Genomic DNA, 23,547 nt, shown 5'->3' on the forward strand with positions numbered 1-23,547 from the left:
GCTAAACCCGGAGCATATGGGCAAGATTAATCAGCCAGATACTACAGAAAATTCTTTTCTGGGTAACTCGGATCCCACCCCATCTAATATCCCATCACAGACCATTGGGCCTGTTTTACCATGAATATTTAATTACCAAAACCATGTTATCCCATCATACCATCTCCTCCATAAACTTATCGAGTTTAATCTTAAAGCCAGATAGATCTTTTGCCGCCACTGCTTCCCTTGGAAGGCTATTCCACAACTTCAAGTGTCAAGTGGAGTGCCCCAGGGGTCAGTCCTGGGGCCGGTTTTGTTCAATATCTTCATAAATGATCTGGAGGATGGTGTGGATTGCACTCTCAGCAAATTTGCGGATGATACTAAACTGGGAGGAGTGGTAGATACGCTGGAGGGGAGGGATAGGATACAGAAGGACCTAGACAAATTGGAGGATTGGGCCAAAAGAAATCTGATGAGGTTCAATAAGGATAAGTGCAGGGTCCTACACTTAGGACAGAAGAATCCAATGCACCACTACAGACTAGGGACCGAATGGCTAGGCAGCAGTTCTGCGGAAAAAGACCTAGGGGTGACAGTGGACGAGAAGCTGGATATGAGTCAGCAGTGTGCCCTTGTTGCCAAGAAGGCCAATGGCATTTTGGGATGTATAAGTAGGGGCATAGCGAGCAGATCGAGGGACGTGATCGTTCCCCTCTATTCGACACTGGTGAGGCCTCATCTGGAGTACTGTGTCCAGTTTTGGGCCCCACACTACAAGAAGGATGTGGATAAATTGGAGAGAGTCCAGCGAAGGGCAACAAAAATGATTAGGGGTCTAGAGCACATGACTTATGAGGAGAGGCTGAGGGAGCTGGGATTGTTTACTCTGCAGAAGAGAAGAATGAGGGGGGATTTGATAGCTGCTTTCAACTACCTGAAAGGGGGTTCCAAAGAGGATGGCTCTAGACTGTTCTCAATGGTAGCAGATGACAGAACGAGGAGTAATGGTCTCAAGTTGCAATGGGGGAGGTTTAGATTGGATATTAGGAAAAACTTTTTCACTAAGAGGGTGGTGAAACACTGGAATGCGTTACCTAGGGAGGTGGTAGAATCTCCTTCCTTAGAGGTTTTTAAGGTCAGGCTTGACAAAGCCCTGGCTGGGATGATTTAACTGGGAATTGGTCCTGCTTCGAGCAGGGGGTTGGACTAGATGACCTTCTGGGGTCCCTTCCAACCCTGATATTCTATGATTCTATGATTCACTCCTCTGATGGTTAGAAACCTTCATCTAATTTCTAGTCTAAATTTCCTGGTGGCCAGTTTATATCCATTTTGTTCTTGTGTCCACATTGGTACTGAGCTTAAATAATTCCTCTCCCTCTCTGGTATTTATCCCTCTGATATATTTATAGAGAGCAATCATTTCTCCCCTCAACCTTCTTTTGGTTAGGCTAAACAAGCCAAGCTCCTTGAGTCTCCTTTCATAAGACAAGTTTTCCATTCCTTGGATCATCCTAGTAGCCCTTCTCTGTACCTGTTCCAGTTTGAATTCATCCTTCTTAAACATGGGAGACCAGAACTGCACACAGTATTCCAAGTGAGGTCTCACCAGTGCCTTGTATAACCAGTGCCTTGTAGAACCTCCTTATCCCTATTGGAAATACCTCTCCTGATGCGTCCCAAGACCGCATTAGCTTTTTTCACGGCCATATCACATTGGCAGCTCATAGTCATCCTGTGATCAACCAATTCTCCAAGGTCCTTTTCCTCCTCCGTTACTTCTAATTGATGCGTCCCTAGCTCATAACTAAAATTCTTGTTATTCATCTCTAAATGCATGACCTTACACTTCTCACTATTAAATTTCATCCTATTACTCCAGTTTACAAGGTCATCCAGATCCTCCTGTAGGATATCCCTGTCCTTCTCTAAATTGGCAATACCTCCCAGCTTTGTATCATCCACAAACTTTATTAGCACACTCCCTCTTTTTGTGCCAAGGTCAGTAATAAAAACATTGGTCCCCAAACTGATCCTGGAGGAACTCCACTGGTAACCTCCCTCCAGCCTGACAGTTCACTTTTCAGTAGGACCCGTTGTAGTCTCCCCTTTAACCAATTCCTTATCCACCTTTCAATTTTCCTATTGATCCCCATCTTATCCAATTTAACTAATAATTCCCCATGTGGCACGGTATCAAACGCCTTACTAAAATCTAGATAAATTTAGATCCACTGCGTTTCCTTTGTCTAAAAAATCTGTTACCTTCTCAAAGAAGGAGATCAGGTTGGTTTGGCACGATCTACCTTTTGTAAAACCATGTTGTATTTTGTCCCATTTACCATTGACCTCAATGTCCTTAACTACCTTCTCCTTCAAAATTTTTTCCAAGACCTTGCATACTACAGATGTCAAACTACCAGGCCTATAATTACCCGGATCACTTTTTTTCCCTTTCTTAAAAATAGGAACTATGTTAGCAATTCTCCAATCATACGGTACAACCCCTGAGTTTACAGATTCATTAAAAATTCTTGCTAACGGGCTTGCTATTTCATGTGCCAATTTCTTTAATATTCTTGGATGAAGATTATCTGGGCCCCCCGATTTAGTCCCATTAAGCTGTTTGAATTTCGCTTCTACCTCAAATATGGTAATGTCTACCTCCATATCCTCATTCTCATTTGTCATGCTACCATTATCCCTAAGATCCTCTTTAGTCTTATTAAAGACTGAGGCAAAATATTTGTTTAGATATTGGGCCATGCCCAGATTATCGTTGACCTCCACTCCATCCTCAGTGTTCAGTGGTCCCACTTCTTCTTTCTTTGTTTTCTTCTTATTTATATGACTATAGAACCTTTTATTAATGGTTTTAATTCCCTTTGCAAGGTCCAACTCTCCTTGACTTTTAGCCTGTCTCACTTTATCCCTACATGTTCTGACCTCAATAAGGTAACTTACCTTGCTGATCCCTCCCTTCTTCCACTCCCTGTATGCTTTCTGCTTTTTCTTAATCACCTCTCTGAGATGCTTGCTCATCCAGCTTGGTCTACAACTCCTGCCTATGAATTTTTTCCCCTTTCTTGCGAATCGAGTTGTTGGGGGGAGGGGGGGGGTGTAGCCTGGGACTTGGGAAACCTAGGTTCAGTTCCCTGCTCTGCCATAGACTTCCTGTGTGACCTTGGGCAAGTCACTTTTTTGTGCCTCAGTTCCCCTTCTGTAAAATGGGGTAATACTCTCTACCTCATGGGAGTGTCATGAGGATAAATACATTAAAAATTGTCAGGCACTCAGATTAAGGTTGCCAACTCTCCAGGATTGTCCTGAAGTCTCCAGGAATTAAAGATTAATCTTTCAATTAAAGATTATGTCTTGTGCTGGAACCGCCAGGAATATATCCAACCAAAACTCTCAACTCTAGCTCAGATAATATGGTGATGGTGGCCATTTACATACCTTAGATATTGGGAATTAAATATATAACACCTTGCTTTTCTGTAGCCCTTTTCATCCATAGATCTCAAAGCCCTTTATAAAGGAGATAAGATTTATTATCCTCATGTTACCATTGGGAACACTAATGTACAGGTAGGTGAACTGACTTGCCCAAGGTCAACTGGAAGGCCAGTGGCAAAACTGGGAATAGAGCCCAGATCTCCTTATCTTCATGTCTTTTGTGATTTAAAAAACTGATTGTGAGGAGGCAACCTGGGAATCTCAATCAGGTCTGCTGCAAAGCACCATTGCTGGGCTTTTTTTTGGCCCCCCAAATTGAATATGAGGGAATGTAAGGACAAACTAACTAAGCTATAAGACTTTTGCTGAAGTTTTGAAAATAAAATCCTTAGAATGACTTAGCATTACACATAATATAGCAACAGGTAGAAGGAATGTCAGGCAACAAGAACGGTGTGTAGCTTTCAGTCTGAAGCCTGAAGACACATGGTGTTCCACAGTATGCATCCAATGAAGTGAGCTGTAGCTCACGAAAGGTTATGCTCAAATAAATTGGTTAGTCTCTAAGGTGCCCCAAGTACTCCTTTTCTTTTTGCGAATACAGACTAACACGGCTGTTACTCTGAAACTTGTCTAGATGGAAACTCAACTCAGCCATTGTATTTACTAAAGGTTTGTTAATATTTTGAACAAAACTGGGCTACAGTTTTGTCAAAACCAGGTGATACTTGACTATTCTGACTGATTTTAATTGCAGGTTTGTTCAGAGCAGAACTCAGAGGGTATGGGCCCACATTACTAAAAACTAATGTAACCTCTGAGAAATTGAAACTGGATACAGCTATAGCTCTGTAATAATTTATTGCCTTAATTTTAAAAGAAATTCTCTTTTATAGAGTGCAACATGTATGTTTCCTTGAGTTCTTCCACAGGTGAAAAGAGTTGTTTGTTTGTTTGTGGGGGAAGGAAATAGTAAGTGTAAAATACATCTGGAGTTCAGTTGTTTCTCTCACTATCATGTGCCAGTTGCTTTTAGAATGTAGTGAAAGTGGCTACAGCTACTGTATATTGAATAATGTTCCCCATAAATTCTAGCTGTGAATGTATGGTTGTTATAAGTCTTTTTAGGGACAGAATATTTCCTGATTTGTGTAAAAGAGTTAGTGAAGTCATGTGGTGCCCAGAATACGTCCAATACACTGTATTTCATCACTGGATACATAAATTTTGTCATTACGGAAATGTTAAGAGTTAAGATACTCCATGACTATAACTGAGCTTAGGTGAAATTCTCTCATTAATATTAAAGGAGGAGTTACCAAGAAGAAAATGGTTTTTATTTCATGCTTTAAATTTTTGTTTTAAAAAGTTTTACCAGAGACTTACCAGTATTTGGTTTACTTTTAGGGGATTCTGGGTTCTGGTTTTGCCTTGAAGGTACAACAGAAGCAACGTCAGAAGCATTTCAACAGGCAAATCCCAGCGGCAGCTTCTCTAATTCAGGTAAACGCTTGAATCCTAAAACAGAGTAGATGGAGGAGTATAGTTTAGTGGTCACAGGACTAGGAGTTAGACTTCTAGGTTCTACTCCATCTCTGCTGCTGATTGGCTTTTAAACCCAAAATCATTTCGCCTCAGTTTACTGATCTGTGACATGAGGATAATTACCTATCCGACAGGCTCGTTGTGAAGTTTAATGTTTTAAAGGGCTTTGAGATTCTCAAGTGAAAGACACTGGTCAGGTGCAGACTCTTGTTGAACTAAAGAAGCAACTTTGTCATTTATTTGTAATTTTCATGTAATTATTATCTACCTTGTAGTATTCCCATAAGTACTGCGTATATCTTAAATAATTGGGTATGTATGGATGGATACATACACCCATCTTTGGAAAATGCTCCAATATTACATTTAATATAGTGTAAAGAGACCAAAAGAGACTGTCAACTGAGAACTAAAATGTGGCACAATGCATAAAAAAGTAAAGCTGGAGCATTTCTTAATGTTCGAAGAGTATTTCTTCTGATGGGGCAGATTTTCATCTGCATGTGTAGTGGATTAGGCCACAACTCCCACTGATACTACTAAGAGCAGCATGTTTAAAAACACCACATGCTGAAGTGAACATATGACTTTTGGTGATGGTTACCTCTTAGCACGGTTACTCATGGGAGCGACTGCATTTTATTTGACATGTAGCTATACTGTACAGCACATAGTGGTTCAGTGAAAACCCTTTGCAGCACATTTGTATAAATAAAAGAACACACTCTAGGTTTATTTTTGGCAGGGTTGTAGTTACCTTTCCTTCAGAACACAGTGCCCATTTGTTCACAGAAATAATTGTTTGGTTTTTACTTTACAGACTCTATGGCGGTGCTATGCAGCAGAGAAATCATACAGTTCTACAGCAACATGGAAGATCTATGTTACTTTGCCTGCTCAAAACACAAAAAAAACACCAGCGCCATCTAGCCCTAGTCTGAGAAAACAGGTTAAAAGGAACTTGCTGTACTTATTTTCTTCTTGGTTTTAATTTAGTTGGGTTAACAACCAGAATATAAGTAAGAGGTATAGAGGTTGCAGTGAATGTGTAGAAACACTTGGGTTGGAAGAGACCTGTAAAGGGATATGGAATCTATTTCCTACATTGTGTCAAGATCAACTTAATTGTCCTTTTAAAGCAAACTTGATGGACGGATATGTCTCTGTTTTGAATGTATCCATTGATTTCTATGGGCCTGATTCTCCATTACCTTATGTAGACATTTATAACTGTTCAACTAAGCATTCATTGCTATCTTATATCAGCTGGTAGCATTTTATATCCATTTTATACTCAACTGAACAGTTATATATGACTGGAAAAGGGAAAAGCAGTGGAGCAGTAGGGCCTGTGCTCTTAATTTGCTTGTAATATCTAATTTAATTGGTTTAAAGTGCATATCTCTATAGAAGACCTTTGAAAAGCAAATTAGGCAAATATCCTAGTTTGGCTGAAATAAGGCTGAATTTCCGTGCATGTCTCTGTTTCCAAATGTGCATTATTATTTTCATTACAGTAGCAGAGAGAGGTGCTGTGCAAATGCATAGTAAGAGACAGGTCCTGCCCTGACGAGCATACAATCTGAACAGACAATCCAGACAGAGGTGGGGAGGGGTAGCACAAGGCATGGCATTGCTCTGTGCCTGTGTAATCTCCTACAACAAGCTAGTGACAAGGCTAAGAAAAATAACTCAGGTCCTTTGACTCCCAGGCCAGTGCCTTTCCCTCTGGATCACACTGCCTCTATTTTTCTCATTTTTCCTAGTGCACTATTATACCTGGATTTCCCCTGCAATAACTTAATCCCATAATTGCAAATTCTGCCCTTGTTCATTAATTGGTGAAACTCGCACTTGTGAAGAGGACCAGCAAAGATATCTCTGTACCACTTAAACCTACCCTGGCCCTTATTCTGAGGGTTAAAGTGGTGTATTGGCTTTGTGCAGGCCCTTGGCAGGGGGTGAATTTGACCCTGATGAGAAGAGCTAGCTCTTCTCAGACACACACTGTCACTTCATGAAAATCTTTAAAGCACATACACAAGCATGTACACTTCCTTTCTAATTAGGTACACTGTTTCAGGAAGTGGTCAACTGGCTGATTTAGGTTGTCAGCCAGGCTAAAGTGTGTGTGTTGTTTATCACCAGATCTTTGCCCAGCCACCAGCTTAGTTATTGGTCACATCAGGAGCTGACACTGCAAACAAAGGTGGACAGGAGGACAAACAACTATAGTCTTTTCCCAGAGCCCTAGCAACCGAAACTGCTGGAAAATAGAAGAGACTGTTAGGGGTGCCTAGCCAATATAGGCACTTGATATCACCAGGACTCCCAGGTTTCCAGCCCATGATGTCCATCTTCTCCCTTCAGGGGTCCTTTGGCTTTCGGGAAGCAAAGTACTGAAGGAGACAGGCTGTTTTATCCTATTGCTGCTGGGTGGTTCAATTTAGTGCCTCTTCTTGGAGATGCTGGCATGGACCAACCAAATAGTGACCCAAACTTTTACTGAAGAATTGAAATGTCCAACATAAATTAGTCCAATCATGGAACGAGACATCTGCTTTTGAGATCTTGCAATTGGGCCTGGAATTTTCCAATTTCTTTTTGCAATTCAGCTTGTCACACCAGCTCATGTAAAGACAAGTTAGGCCATAGCTGCTGGTACAATCATTTTAGGACCTTCATTGAACTCCAGCTGTTTTGCTCTGGTCAGCAACTTATCTCCATGGATAGCTTTCCGGGAGCCTCTCTATGGCATATCTCTTAGCCAGTTTTGCAGTGATGCTTGCTCAAATTGTAATTTCTCTATCAAAATACTCTGCTAGCTACTGAAACATCCAATTTAGAGGTCACATACTTTATAAAAAGTACCTCCATAGTCTTTGATGTTGTTTAAACGAGTACATTATACAGCGCAAAGTCACTTCAGTGACCGTTGTTCTCAAACTAGAACATCTGTGTACATTTTCCATTTCTGTTCTCCTTGTTTTAACAAAATTGGCGGGACCTTTGTACATATGACTGAGCTGAATCTGTGCTTTATTAATCAGTTATATTTCTGATTATTCCACTCTGTGGTCAAGTGTTCTTATAAACACAGTTTGGTTTCACTTCCTTTTATTTACGGCCTCTTTCAGCACAGATGTATTTCACTAACTTGATAGAATAAGCATGCTTAATTGCAAACATTAGCCTTGCTACTTTGCTTCATCACTTAAATGAAAAGAAATCAACAGGAACACAACCCCTTTCTTTCCGAACAGAATTGACCACGAGGTAAAGCCTGTTAAAGTTTACAATATTTTACCCAAATCTTTATCTCTAATAGTTGACTTCCCTTTTACACACATTTTGAATTATAATATTAGATTCCATCAAGTTCCCCATTTTAGTACTGTTCCTGGCACATCATATAGAATCAAGGTTTGATATTAATGTAATTTTTAATTCATTTACTTACTCAGACAGGGAAAATAGGGAAATCTCTAGCTGCACCAGTACACTCTGGAGAGAAGCTACAGCAATTCTGAATTTTCTCAGACTATTGAAGAAATCTAGCCATTAGATCTTGAGTTTTTCTACTCTTAGCCCTCTGTTCTATCTTTCTAAAAGGCCTTGATGCCTGTGCAATTGTTAAATAGTCACAACACATAATTTTGGGGCCTCAGTTTTATACTCAAGTTTTGGGCATCCAATTTGAGAAAAATTAGAGAGACCTTCTTTTCAGAGAGTATTGACTGCCTGCTCACTAGAAGTTTGGTCTCTTTAAGGTGTTTTAAAGTTGGGCATCCAGAATGTGTCAGTTTTGAAAACCTTGGCCAAGGGTTTTGGCCATGACTTTGAATTTGACCTTGGCCATGGCTCTAAATTTCACCCTTACTTCTTAATTAACTTAAGTTGTAGTATCAAATTCAAATTTACTATATAATAAATCTCAAGTGTGTTGCACTTTTCTCTGCATGCAGTTAATATCTTTGCTATTATCCCATTTCCATTGCTTCAGTGTAGAAGATACAAAAGAAAAGGAAAACCTGGGCGTGATAATGGCTCGACACCAATAATAAATCCTGGACAGACTGCCTTACCCATTCCACAAATTACTTATGATCACATTGATGAAAGAGAAGACAAAAAAGACATGGCTTTTTACCTTGATGAACCTGGAGGTAATTTACTTCTATTTATGTTTAGGGCTGCAAATGTTTTAAGCAGACACTGTTAAAAGAACTGGCAAAAGGGTACAATCTTTGTGTATGCAATTTTAAAATAGTTAATGAAGCAATTTATCTGAAAACAAGGACCATTTAAATGACAAATGTGGGCACCACATAGTAAAATTGGAGATAAATTAACATATTTTGTGACTATCAAAGGAATTGTGTTTTTGTTCAACATACTGTACATAAAATCCAAAATGCCAGTTTAGTTCTGCCTTTTAAAATTTCTGGCACAGACCTCACCCCACAGTGAGAACTAAATGCAAAGTTCATCCCATGAGCCTAGCTTTCCCTCAGTATGTTATCAACACACACACATAACCTGTCAATTTAATCAAGTTCCTACCAACTGGGAAGGGAGAAAGTGAGACTTGTTTTTCTTATCTTATATCTAGCGTGACATGCAGATATGACAATGATGGGGTGGCATATACATATTTTATACCTAGGTGGATATGATAGTTTCAATTGGAAACAGTATTTTTCTTCACTTCCTGCATTAAAGTTCTGTGTTGTAAACAGTAGCTGCATTTCACTCTGGAAATGGCTGGATTTCAGTCTTAAGTAAAGAGATTCTTGTGTTTGTACAGTGCTTTGAGACTTTTAATGGTGGAAGACACTACATAAATGTGCATATAAAATAGTATTGGTATAATAAATTTCAGAGCTCCTCTTAAAACCAATTTTTCTATCTGTAAACTACCTCCCGTTGTCTTTTGGGTAAAAACCCCCTCTCTGTACAAATCCTGGACCAGCGAAGCCTCTAGCCGAGGAAGCAGATTTCACTGGAGGATGGTTTCCACATGCTCCTACCTTGCCCTTTTGGAAGCCTGCAAATACCTGCTAGACTAAATGAAGGATCCAGAAATGATCTGGCCAAGTACAGTAAATAAAGTATTTGTTTCAGGTAGCTTTGAAGAACGTCATGCCTTCTGCCGTTTGACATGGGATTCAAGGAGTCTCCAATAAACTTGCCTAGCATCTCTGTACTAAATGGATTTTCTAATATGGCATTTGGGCTGTCACAGGATTTGACGGCTTTTTTCTCTGATTTTTGTGGTGCGATAGTTTGCTTTTTAAATGTATTTGTTCTCAGAGTACATGCTGTGTACCTGCTGCTGCTGAACACAGTGTAATAAGGTGGTGACTTTTTTGAATAGCTTTGACTTCATAGACCACAGGAATGAAGGTCAAGTGCTATGCTAGGTTGTATAATCCGCTAACCAACAACAGAGGCTGTTGAGTAGCAAAAATAAATCAGTTAAGAAAAGTGTAAGCACATGACATTCTGGTTTCTCTCTCTAAGGGCCCTCTTGATGGGCTATTTATACAGTATACCTAGAGTGAGAGGCAGCTACTTAGAGGTTGCTGTAAATGAACACCACTCAAATCTCTATCTTTAGCTACTTCTAAAAAATATACTAATTAAGCAATTACATTTAAAATTAGTTGCTATTTATATCCATGGGGTGCATCCAAATGCAGATTAAAACTAATGTATTGGTTAAAGGTTTCATTCATGTATATTTTGATTTTTCTTATTGTTTTGAATTGAATCTTAAGGTAAAGCAACATAAATTATTCATACTTTGATTAACCTCTCTACTACATTCTTGTATTACGTTGTAACTTAGAGTATTTTTATAATTTACTCATGACATTCTCATTTGTTCGTAATGGCTATAAAACTTGGCTTGCATGCATTCTCACTTGAAGATTTTGCTTCATCTTAGATATATAGCTATTGCAGTAATAGTCAGACAGTGACAGGCAAAAGAGAAAAGTGTGATTGGTAATTAAGTTTTATTTGTTCCTTGGCATCATAGAAGTTAGAGAAAGAAAAGAACATTAAAGTCCTTGTCCATTCCCCTGCCTGTTCAGTTGTTCATTTAAAGAATATTCCTTAAGTGTTCACAGTTTGAACAAGCAAACTGGTCAGTTTTCACAATGGAGAGGTAAATTGTGGGCTCCCCCAAGAATCTGTACTGGGATTGTGCTATTCATATTCATAAATCTGGAAAAGGAGGTAAACCGTGAGGTGACAAAGTTTGCAGATGACACAAAATAAGGTAAGTCCAAAGTTGACTGCCAAGTTATGAAGGGATCTCACAAAACTTGGTGACTGGGTAACAAAATGGCAGATGAAATTCAATGTTGATAAATGCAAGGTAATGCAAATTGGAAAACATATTCCAAACTATACATAGAAAATGATGGGGTCTAAATTAGATGTTACCACTCAAGAAAGAGATCTTGGAGTTACTGTGGATAGTTCTCTGAAAAGATCTGCTCAATGTGTAGCAGCAATCAAAAAAGCTAAGAGAATGTTAGCAACCATCAGGAAAGGGATGGATAATAAAACAAAAAATGTAATGCCATTATATAAGTCCACGGTACACCCACACCTTGAATACTGCATGCAGGTCTGGTCACCCCATCTTAAAAAATATATTAGAATTGGAAAAAGTACAGGAAAGGGCAATACAAATGATTAAGGGATATGGAACAGTTTTCATACATTTGTCTGTTTTAGCTTGGAAAAGAGATGACTAAGGGGGGGATTGGTAGAAGTCTATAAAATCATGAATGGTGTGGAGAAAGTGAATAGTGAAGTGTTATTTACCCCTTCACATAACACAAGAACCAGGAGTCACACAATGAAATTAATAGGCAGCAAGTGTTAAACAAATATAAGGAAGCACTTCCTGACACAATGCACAGTTAACCTATGGAACTCATCGCCAGGGAATGTTGTCAAAGTCAAAAGTATAACTTTAAAAAAAAATTAGATAAGTTCATGGAGGATAGGTCCATCATTGGCTATTAACCAAGTTGGTCAGGGACCCCACCCATGCTCTGAGTATCCCTAAAACTCCTACTGCCAGAATCTGGGACTGGAAGATAGATCACTTACTAATTGCCCTGTTGTGTTCATTCCCTCTAAATCATCTGGCATTGGCTGCTCTCAGAAGACAGGATACGGAGCTAAATGGCCCATTGGTCTGACCTGCTACAGCTGTTTCTGTGTTCAAAGTGCTATGTCTAGCTGGAAATATTATGTTAAAAAGGCTAACTTTATATTTGTAGTGCTTTCTGCCCCTACCAGCTGGTAACAAAGGAAAATCAGGTGTTTTTTTATCCCTTCAGATGGGTGGAGAGAGAATTAAGTTGTTGTTTTTTTTTCCAATTTGTAGAGCAGTGGTCAGCAACCTTCGGCGCGCGGCTCAACAGGGTAATCCGCTGGCAGGCCTCGTGGCATTTTGTTTACATTGACCATTCCTAGGCATGTCCCCCCGCAGCTTCCAGTGGCTGCGGTTCACCATTCCTGACCAAAGGGAGCTGTGGTAAGCGGCGGCCAGCACATCCCTGTGGCCCACACTGCTTTCCGCAGCTCCCATTGGCTGGAAAGAGCAAACTGTGGGCGGCCATGGCTGTGGACAGTCAACGTAAACAAACTGTCTCATGGCCCGCCAGCAGATTACCGTGATGGACTGCATGCCGAAGGTTGCCAACTCTTGCTGTAGATGCTAGAATGCATGCTATTCTAGGGCCAACTGTATTTCTATCTTCTTTATCTCCTTTAGCCAAAGTGCAGTGCTAAGTTACACAGTGTTTCCTCTTCTGATTTATTCCTTCTGTAACAAAGCTTCCAAGAATATGTTGAGCCAACTAGATTGATTAATTGGCTAAATATGCTTGACCTTCTTAACAGTTTTAACCTGATTTTCCTCAAAGATCCCTTGTGAGCAGTTAAAGGCTTGCAGCCTGGTGCTTCAAAAGGGGGGGGGGAATTCCCCCCTCCCCTCCCTTCCGCCCTGAAACTGAAATGAAAATGGAAGAGTATTGGAGGAGTTTAGGAAGGGATAAAGGAATGGTAAATGACAGAGATGATACTGTCTGCCCTTTCAGTGTTCCATAGACTGGAGTGGCTTGGCCATAGGTGTGTGGAAGCTGAGGGTTTTACAGAGACTATGACAAACTTAAGTGGTGTCAGGCTGCATCATCTCTACTGATCTGTCCTTGCAACATATCTCTAGGTTTTTTTTTTAAAAAGTGCCTGCCAGCTGTTTAATTCAGATGTGAACATAGTGTCACAGCAGGTGCTTGTGAGTAGCAAGGGGAGAAATGAGAACTTATGAACTGTGATGCTTCAGAAAAAAAGTATCTGTAAAAATATGGTAGATCAGTAATTTTTGGACTATTCATATGTGTAAAACAATGTTAGAAAAATGTTCCTTTCATAAATACTAACTCGCGGAGTCAGTTTGTAATGATCTCAAGTGAAATATGCTGCACAAAATGTGGTGTTGTGAAATAAGTATTTTTAATTGCACTGTTTTGGCAGGTGTAATATAAACTGTTTCTTTACCTTGGTTGAAGAATGTGCAGTACATGACTTATGATGATGATTGATGATGATGGAGAAGCAATCTTAATCCTCGGAGAATTACCCTAGATTTAATGGCCTCTCAATTTTCCAGTGGGATGTTCGTTTCCTTTATTTCACTGTAATATCTCCCTTTATTCCTCATTCATCATTAGCCTTTCATCAGCTTTTAAATGTTCCTAGCAAGATTATGCTTCATATACTTTTAAAACCTTGAATTTTTATTTCCTGCCTGTGACAGGTGTCGGTCGGTCCTCCGAGCCCTTAGGGGCGATGGAGAGCTATGGTCTCCGTGGCAGGCCTCAGCCACACCTTCTGGGCGTTGGGGAATTAGCGGGAAAGGTGTGCCGGCCAGAGTCAGTAGCGCGCCCCTCAGGCAGGGGAGCGCTGGGGTAGGGGAACGCAGGCCCACCCAACTCCACTGTGTTCCAGCCCAGGGCCCTGACAGAGGCGGGAGGCGAAAGTCCCGCCGCTGGGTCAGCGGGGCCGTCCGCGCCCGCTGACCAAACACACCCACCCCACGGTGTAGTTAGGCCCCTGGGCTACTTCCTACCCGGTCTCTCAGGCGGGTCGCTCCGGTCCCTCCATCTCCTCCGGGTATTCCGCTGCGGGCAGCTCCGGTCCCTCCATCTAGTCCGAGTATTCCGCTGCGGACCACTCCCGCTCCCCCTCGGTATCGGACTCACGCTGGCCCGGGCTGCAGTCAGGCCCCTCCAGGTCCTCTGGGTATTCAGCGGCTGGCAGCCCTGGTTGCCACAGGCCTTCCTCCCGGTCAGGCTCCTCCTTGCCCAGGGCTTCACCTGGGTCAGCAGCAGGATCGCGAGGGAGCAGCCTGTGTCTGTCTCCCTCCCTGGTGCTCTCCTCACTGGGCAGAGGGCCCCGCCCTTTGTACTTCCTGTCCCACCCTTCCCCTTCCGGGGATTGGCGGAAGCTTGGCCTGGCCCAGCCCACTCAGGCAGAAAGGGTGTCTCTTTACCCTCTGGTTCGGAGGGGAGCCACCCTGGCTCCCTACACTGCCCAACACCTAGAGTACAGTATGTGAGTACATTGTGTGGGCCACATTTGTGTCTACACTATGAAATTAGGTCGAATTTATAGAAGTCGGTTTTGTAGAAAGCGGTTTTATACAGTTGATTGTGTGTCCCCACAAAAGTGCTCTAAGTGCATGTAGTCAGTGGAGTGTGTCCACAGTACTGAGGCAACCATCGACTTCTGGAGCATTGCACCGTGGGTGGCTATCCCACAGTTCACGCAGTCTCCGTCGCCCATGTGAATTCTGGGTAGAAATCCCAGTGCCTGATGGGGCTAAAACATTGTTGCGGGTGGTTCTGGGTACATATCGTCAGGCCCCCGTTCCCTCCCTCCCCTCCCTCCCTCCCTCCATGAAAGCAGGGGCAGACAATTGTTTTGCACCTTTTTTCTTGAGTTACCTGTGCAGACGTCATACCACGGCAAGCATGGAGCCCGCTCAGCAAACCGTCACCGTATGTCTCTTGGGTGCTGGCAGACGTGGTACTGCATTGCTACACAGCAGCAGTTAATTGCCTTTTGGCAGCAGACAGTGCAGTATGACTGGTAGCAGGCATCAACGTAGTCCTGGGTGCTCTTTTAATCGGGCGCCTGGGCAAACATGGGAGTGACTCAGCCAGGTCATTTCCCTTTTAAGTTTCGTCTCGTGGCGATTCAGTCCTACTGGCAGTGCACTGTCTTTTAACCTCCAGCCAGCAGAATATGATGGCTAGTCATACTGCACCGTCTTCTGCCGAGCACCCAGGAGATGACGACGGCTAGCGGTCGTACTGCACAGTCTGCTGCCAGCAAGATGTGTAAAGATAGATGAAGTGGCTCAAAACAAGAAATAGACCAGATTTGTTGTGTATTCATTTTCTACTCCTTCCCTCTGTGAAATCAATGGCCTGCCAAACCCAGTTTTGAGTTCTATGCTTCAGGTTTTGAGTTCTATCCTTGAGGGGGCCATTCTGTTTCTCGCAAAACCACCCCCTTTGTTGATTTTAATTCCCTGTAAGCCAACGCTGTAAGCCATGTCATCAGTCGCCCCTCCCTCCATCAGGGCAACGGCAGACAATCGTTCCGCGCCTTTTTTCTGTGCAGACGCCATACCATGGCAAGCATGGAGCCCGCTCAGATCACTTTGGCAATTAGGAGCACATTAAACAGCACGCGCATTATCCAGCAGTATATGCAGCACCGGAACCTGGCAAAGCGCTACCGGGCGAGGAGGCGACGTCAGCGCGGTAACGTGAGCGATGAGGACATGGACACAGACTTCTCTCAAAGCAGGGGCCCTGGCAATGTGGGCATCATGGCGCTAATGGGCCAGGTTCATGCGGTGGAACGCCGATTCCGGGCTCGGGAAACAAGCACAGACTGGTGGGACCGCATAGTTTTGCAGGTCTGGGACGATTCTCAGTGGTTGTGAAACTTTGGCATGCGTAAGGGCACTTTTATGGAACTTTGTGATTTGCTTTCCCCTGCCCTGAGGCGCAAGAATACCAAGATGAGAGCAGCCCTCACAGTTGAGAAGCGAGTGGCGATAGCCCTGTGGAAGCTTGCAATGCCAGACAGCTACCGGTCAGTTGGGAATCAATTTGGAGTGGGCAAATCTACTGTGGGGGCTGCTGTGATGCAAGTAGCCAACGCAATCAAAGATCTGCTGATATCAAGGGTAGTGACCCTGGGAAATGTGCAAGTCATAATGGATGGCTTTGCTGCAATGGGATTCCCTAACTGTGGTGGGGCCATAGACGGAACCCATATCCCTATCTTGGCACCGGAGCACCAAGCCGGCGAGTACATAAACCGCAAGGGGTACTTTTCAATAGTGCTGCAAGCACTGGTGGATCACAAGGGACGTTTCACCAACATCGACGTGGGATGGCCGGGAAAGGTACACGACGCTCGCATCTTCAGGAACTCTGGTCTGTTTCAAAAGCTGCAAGAAGGGACTTTATTCCCAGACCAGAAAATAACCGTTGGGGACGTTGAAATGCCTATAGTTATCCTTGGGGACCCAGCCTACCCCTTAATGCCATGGCTCATGAAGCCATACACAGGCAGCCTGGACAGTAGTCAGGAGCTGTTCAACTACAGGCTGAGCAAGTGCAGAATGGTGGTAGAATGTGCATGTGGATGTTTAAAAGCGCGCTGGCGCAGTTTACTGACTCGGTTAAACCTCAGCGAAACCAATATTCCCACTGTTATTACTGCTTGCTGTGCGCTCCATAATATCTGTGAGAGTAAAGGGGAGATTGAGACAAATCGCCTGGCTGCTGGTTTCACACAGCCAGACACTAGGGCGGATAGAAGAGCACAGGAGGGCGCGGTGCGCATCAGAGAAGCTTTGAAAACTAGTTTCATGACTGGCCAGGCTACGGTGTGAAAGTTCTGTTTGTTTCTCCATGATGACACCCACCACCCCTTGGTTCACTCTACTTCCCTGTAAGCTAACCATCCTCCCCTCCTCCCTTTGATCACCGCTTGCAGAGGCAATAAAGTCATTGTTGCTTCACATTCATGCATTCTTTATTCATCAGACAAATAGGGGGCTAACTACCAAGGTAGCCCGGGAGGGGTGGTGGAGGAGAGAAGCAGCAGGAGGGGTGGTGGAGGAGAGAAGGACAAGGCCACACAGCACTTTAAAAGTTTAAAACTTTAAAACTTATTGAATGCCAGCCTTCTGTTGCTTGGGCAATCCTCTGGGGTGGAGTGGCCGGGTGGCCGGAGGCCCCCCCACCGCGTTCTTGGGCTTCTGGGTGAGGAGGCTATGGAACTTGGGGAGGAGGGCGGTTGGTTACACGGGGGCTGTAGCAGCGGTCTGTGCTCCTGCTGCCTTTCCTGCAGCTCAGCCATACGCTGGAGCATATTGGTTTGATCCTCCAGCAGCCTCAGCATTGAATCCTGCTTCCTCTCATCACGCTGCCGCCACATTTTGAGCTTCAGCCCTCTCTTCAGCCTGCCACCTCTCCTCCCAGTCATATTGTGCTTTCCTGCACTCTGACATTGTCTGCCTCCACGCAGTCGTCTGTGCTATGTCAGTGTGGGAGGACACCATGAGCTCAGAGAACATTTCATCATGAGTGGTTTTTTTTCGCCTTCTAATCTTCACTAGCCTCTGGGAAGGAGAAGATCCTGTGATCATTGAAACACATGCAGCTGGTGGAGGAAAAAAAAGAGGCAGTGGTATTTAAAAGGACACATTTTTCTAGAACAATGGGTACACTCTTTCACGGTAAACCTTGCTGTTAACATTACATACACAGCACATGTGCTTTCGTTCCAAGGTTGCATTTTGCCTCCCCCCACCACGTGGCTAGTCCCCCCTCCCCCCCCAGCTAACAGCGGGGAACATTTCTGTTCAGCCACAGGCAAACAGCCCAGCAGGAATGGGCACCTCTGCATGTCCCCTTAAGAAAAGCACCCTATTTCAACCAGGTGACCATGAATGATATCACTCTCCTGAGGATAACACAGAGAGATAAAGAACGGATGTTGTTTGAACGCCAGCAAACATACACTGCAATGCTTTGTTCTACAATGATTCCCGAGTACGTGCTACTGGCCTGGTGTGGTAAAGTGTCCTGCCATGGTGGGCGGAATAAGGCTGCTCTCCCCAGAAACCTTTTGCAAAGGCTTTGGGATTACATCCAGGAGAGCCGCGAATGCCAGGGCAAATTAATCATTAAACATGCTTGCTTTTAAACCATGTATAGTATTTTAAAAGGTACACTCACCAGAGGTCCCTTCTCTGCCTGGCGGGTCCGGGAGGCAGCCTTGGGTGGGTCCGGTGGGGACTGCCTCCAGGTCCAGGGTGAGAAACAGTTCCTGGCTGTCGGGAAAACTGGTTTTCCCTTGCTTGCTGTGAGCTATCTACAACTTCATCATCATAATCTTCCTTGTCCCCACAACCTGCTTCTGTGTTGCCTCCATCTCCATTGAAGGAGTCAAACAACACGGCTGGGGTTGTGGTGGCTGAACCCCCTAAAATGGCATGCAGCTCATCATAGAAGCGGCATGTTTGGGGCTCTGACCCGGAGCGGCCGTTTGCCTCTCTGGTTTTCTGGTAGGCTTGCCTCAGCTCCTTCAGTTTCACGCGGCATTGCTTCGGGTCTCTGTTATGGCCTCTGTCCTTCATGCCCTGGGAGATTTTGACAAATGTTTTGGCATTTCAAAAACTGGAACGGAGTTCTGATAGCATGGATTCCTCTCCCCATACAGCAATCAGATCCTGTACCTCCCGTTCGGTCCATACTGGAGCTATTTTGCGATTCTGGGACTCCATCATGGTCACCTCTGCTGATGAGCTCTGCATGGTCACGTCTGCTGAGGAGCTCTGGCCAGCGTGGCAAGCTGCAGATGACCATGCAAACAGGACGTTGAAATTCAAAAGTTCACGGGCCTTTTCCTGTCTACCTGGCCCGTGCATCTAAGTTGAGAGTGCTGTCCAGAGCGGTCACAATAGAGCACTCTGGGATAGCTCCCGGAGGCCAATACCGTCTAATTGCGTCCACAGTACCCCAAATTCAACCCGACAAGGCCGATTTAAGCGCTAATCCACTTGTCAGAGGTGGATTAAGGAAATCGATTTTAAGAGCCTTTTAAGTTGAAAAAAAGTGCTTCATCGTGTGGACAGGTGCAGGTTTACATCGATTTAACGCTGCTCAATTCGACCTAAACTCCTAGTGTAGACCAGGGCTCAGCTGCGTTTTGGGATATTAGTTGTTGCCTATAATGTTTATATTCTTGGATTTATAGACTGTGCCCTTCCAGAGAGCTCAGGCTTAATTAATAGACATAAATATATATAATTCCACAGGTGGGCAAAAATGGCCATCCTCTACAAACAAGCAATTCCTCCCCACACTTCGCTCTGACATGAATGCTTACGAGAAGAGGAGATGAGCCTTATGCTTGTGACCAGTGTTGTTAAACGTTGCTGATTTTTATTAATGTATTAAAAAAAAGTCTGGACACCTGACAATTGCCCATTAGTATGAGATCTTCACCAGTGAGACAAATGCCATTTTTTGTGTCCATCCAGGCTTAAAGTCAAATGGAAGGATCGGGGAAATCTGAGGCCTCCAGACAGGAACCCCTCATGACAGGACAGCTCCTTCTCAATTACTTTCTCCCCCAAAAGAGAAGCTTAGGGCATTAATTGCTGAGTTCATTTAGCACAAGGGAGAGACATGAATGAGGGTTGCCAGTATCCTACCTTCCCAAAGAGTGCTGGCAATCTCAGCATACAGTGGACCTAATATTTCTCTGCCTTTTCTTTACTAACCACGAGGGACAAACAACTGTGGTGTTTGCCCAAACTCCTTGAGTGCTTCCAGATTCTTGGTGAGCAATTGTTTTTGGAGTCATTCTGAAGACATTAAATTTATCCCGTACAAACATGGATCTGCTGCTACAGTGGCAGCAAACCCAGTCCGTACAGATCATATCTGGAAAGGTTAAAGAAAAATTCGTGTCAATGGGAAAAAAAAATATATATCTATATCTCCACCTCAGTAGAGGCAGCATGGATTTACCAAGTGATGAACCACCAAGAGCAAGTCTTCAGAATATGACTTTGTGAAAAGACCTAAAAGGTACTCTTTGCTGTATTTTCTTGCTCTGCATTTCTAGTGCTCTTAATCAAGAGCTCTTACGCACTGATTTACTCTTCTCAGGATCACTATACAATTTTCTTTTTCAGTACTGAGCCCAGCTTCCTCCTCCTCATTTCAGGTTGTTAGGACAGAAACTCTGACTTTGCTTTACAGCCCAGAAATCAGGTTTTATCTTTCTCTGCCACCATTGCTGTGGTCTATATCTTCTGCTGCAAAGAGGTCTAGTATCATAGCATCATAGTTTAAGGCCAGAAAGGACCACCGGATTGCCTCGTCTGACCTTCTGTATATCACAGGCCACCAACCCCACCCAGAGGGGGTGTCAGAGTGGCCAGGGAAGAGGGAGCTTTTGCCTGGACATCTGCTAGTATACCTATAGGGCTTAGATGAGACACTTGAGATAACTAGAACAAATTATCGATATGAAGAAGCAAGCCAAGCAGGAGAATAAAAGGATCATTTTAATGAGACTGACATCCTTTTCTATGCATTTGCAAAGTTTCATTTTCAAATATCAACTATCCAGTCAGGTATAAGCTTTCTAGAGCTGAGCTGAACTGAATAGCTGTTTCTTAACTTTTTTCTTCAATTGGAAGAAAAAAATTAGAAACAGTTTTGGACGTAGAAGGCTAGTGCCTCTTGGGACTTCTCTAGCAGATGGAACGTATTACAAGCTGTTGGTTATTAGAGGTCATGTACACAACTCATTATTGTAAAATTTATCAAAGTCACAAGAACCTCAGAATGATAAATCGGCACTGGGATAAAAATGAGCTTTCTATCCATTGTTATGCTTTTTTAATTTGCTTTTTGGGATTTCTTGCATAGTAATTTTCCCTTGTGTATAAATCAAAATGACATGAGACATTTTTGGGTGAAAAAAACCCAACTTCAAAAACCCTCCTATATAAATATTGCTAATGTCAATACATACTGTACATAATGTAATTTTGACACTGATGATGGCTTCCATTATCTGGTAGTGTATAGGTTGTTCTTAGAGACTATTTGAATTGGCATAGAGTGAGGGCTGCCTTCACCCTATGGGGTGGAGGGATTACAATCTGCAATATATATAAAGAAGCAAACGTTTTAAATGAAGTGGATTCATAAAGATGCCAGTGCTGATAAGTTGAATGAAAAGTGAGAAAAAGCATGTGGCTAATATTAACTCAACCAAGCAAATGCTCAAGTTAGTGAAGGTCTGCACAGCTGTCACTAATGGGAAATAGATGGGAACAGGGTAAATATGAATATATCCTAGAAGTTACTCAGAGAAAGTGGCCAGAAATCTTGGTTTAAAGATCTTCAGATTCAATGAGGGCTGAGTTTAAAAGATGCCAGATGCTATATTCATAGGGCTGCTTACTTTTTTGTTTCTAAATTTGTTGTTAACTATCGTGCACGTAGTCAGACACTATTGGCATTTGCTTGAGCTAATCATTTTGCAGTCAGGTACTATGCAGACATATTTTTACATTTCCACCAGTGCATTTTAGTTCTTCAATATCTTTACCATTTCAGATCTGGTCAACTTGAGCAGAAAATGCCAGTTAGTTGAATTCTGTGGCCAGTCCTGTGATGTGCAAAAGTGTGTGTGTGGGGAGGGGTAGAAAGAGAGAAGCTGTGACTGCCAAATACACTCTCTTGTTTCTGACTAGAGCTGCCTAGGCGATGATAATTCCATTGCACTGCCACTTACAAAATTTTTGAAATGTTTTCATTTTTCATTGCTTCAAGATGTCTGCCTGACTCAAAGCAGAGTGTTTTCATCCTATGCCACACAGAATCAGGTAGAGTTGGGACTTGAACCTGCGACTTTCGGATCCCAGGCTAGTTTGTGAGTGTGTCTTTCTTTAAATCTTTCAGAGAAAAAGTTTGATAAAACCAATACATCTCTGCAGAACATTTTAGCTTTGAATTTTCATTCAGTCAAAAATGTTTCAACTAGCTGTACTTGGGACTTTAGGACACGAATCCAGATCCTCAGAAATGGAAGGCCAGTGTGTTCTTTTACTATGACTATGCCCCTCTTCCAGCCTTTATCACCAAATTGATAAATGACATGTATACAGTAAATAACACAATTGTGTAGACTACTGTAGAATTATGGTTTAGAAGTTCATTATGGTATTGCAGTATTGGTACTGTTTTAGCAAGCTTGGTTTTGCAAGGTTTAAAAAGGAGTATCCCATTTAATGTTAAAAACTGAAGCCATCAATGCTTTGCCATGCAAAAGAAATGTTAATTAAAAACACAGAATTGGAAAGGAATGCAAGTTCCAGAATCAGGATACTTTTTTTTCTTTTGCTGCCAAAAGTATGTATCTCAGATAGTTGTTGAAATCCTGCAATATGTAGATAAATTATATTCATGAGCCAATTTGTTACCTAATAACTCTATAGCTTAAGAAGATGAGGCTCTCATAAAAGGACAAACGTTTTTACTCGTATATTGGTGTGTGTGTGTGTGTGTGTGTGTGAGACCAAGATGAGAGTTGACTTGAGAACCTTGGGTCCCAGAAAACTGACGCTGAACATGTGCTTCATATTAAGCACATGGATGGTGCTGGCTCCATGATTCTTGCATCATGCTCTACTGTTTAGCCCTTGGACCAAAATACCAGTTGACTTTAGAGAAATCATGTCTTCCTTTCTATTTATGCACAAGTTGGTATGGCAAAAAAGTGACTGGTATGAGAGAGAATTTAGAAAGATATCTTTACATGTATAGGCTTACCTTTATATAGCTTATCTTTGACAAAACGATATGCTACCATGTTTAGGATAGTCTTACTTCTCTAACAAAAAAAACCCCACAGTATATCTGATAAGGCCTCTTTGTTAGAATGCGTTGTTTGCCAGCTTCCACTTTATCTCCCTTAGAATTCTTATATGGTGAAGAACTTTCTATTACATGGTAAAGAATTTCCTCCAGTTGAAATTATCTGTTTTTAAAAAAAACAATCTTTTTTTGACTGATGAAAAATGAAATGAAACAAGAAAGGAACAAAAACATCTATCAGTTTTGGTGTAACACACTGAGAGCCTTATGCAAGTATTAGCAACGAGAATTTATGCCACCCATTTTTGGTGTAATACACTTTAGGTAACACACCAAAGGTACATAGGCTAAATTCTCTTCAATACTTGCATAAGGCTCCCAGTAAATTCAATAAAACTCTCTAGACCGAATTTGCTCCAGTGTGTGAATTCCCTCTGCTATTGTGCAGCAAACAATTAACCAAGGGTCCTATCTAGAATGCTTTATTCAAGAACTCTTCACTGAAATCAATACGTTTTCTTGAGCAAGGCATATGGAC

General features: G+C 42.6%; 1 protein-coding gene across 1 annotated transcript in view; it reads left to right on the top strand.

The window, feature by feature from the left end:
- The window catches only part of LOC141975625 (potassium voltage-gated channel subfamily KQT member 1-like), a 737,650-nt gene that overhangs the window by 102,905 nt on the left and 611,198 nt on the right, over window positions 1-23,547 (top strand). The window contains exons 8-10 of the mRNA XM_074936161.1: window positions 4,852-4,947; window positions 5,810-5,938; window positions 8,993-9,155. Coding sequence (XP_074792262.1) covers window positions 4,852-4,947; window positions 5,810-5,938; window positions 8,993-9,155 — 388 coding nt within the window. The remainder of the gene's footprint in view (window positions 1-4,851; window positions 4,948-5,809; window positions 5,939-8,992; window positions 9,156-23,547) is intronic.

Source organism: Natator depressus, chromosome 1 (genome assembly GCF_965152275.1).
Source record: "Natator depressus isolate rNatDep1 chromosome 1, rNatDep2.hap1, whole genome shotgun sequence".
Lineage (NCBI taxonomy): Eukaryota > Metazoa > Chordata > Testudines > Cheloniidae > Natator > Natator depressus.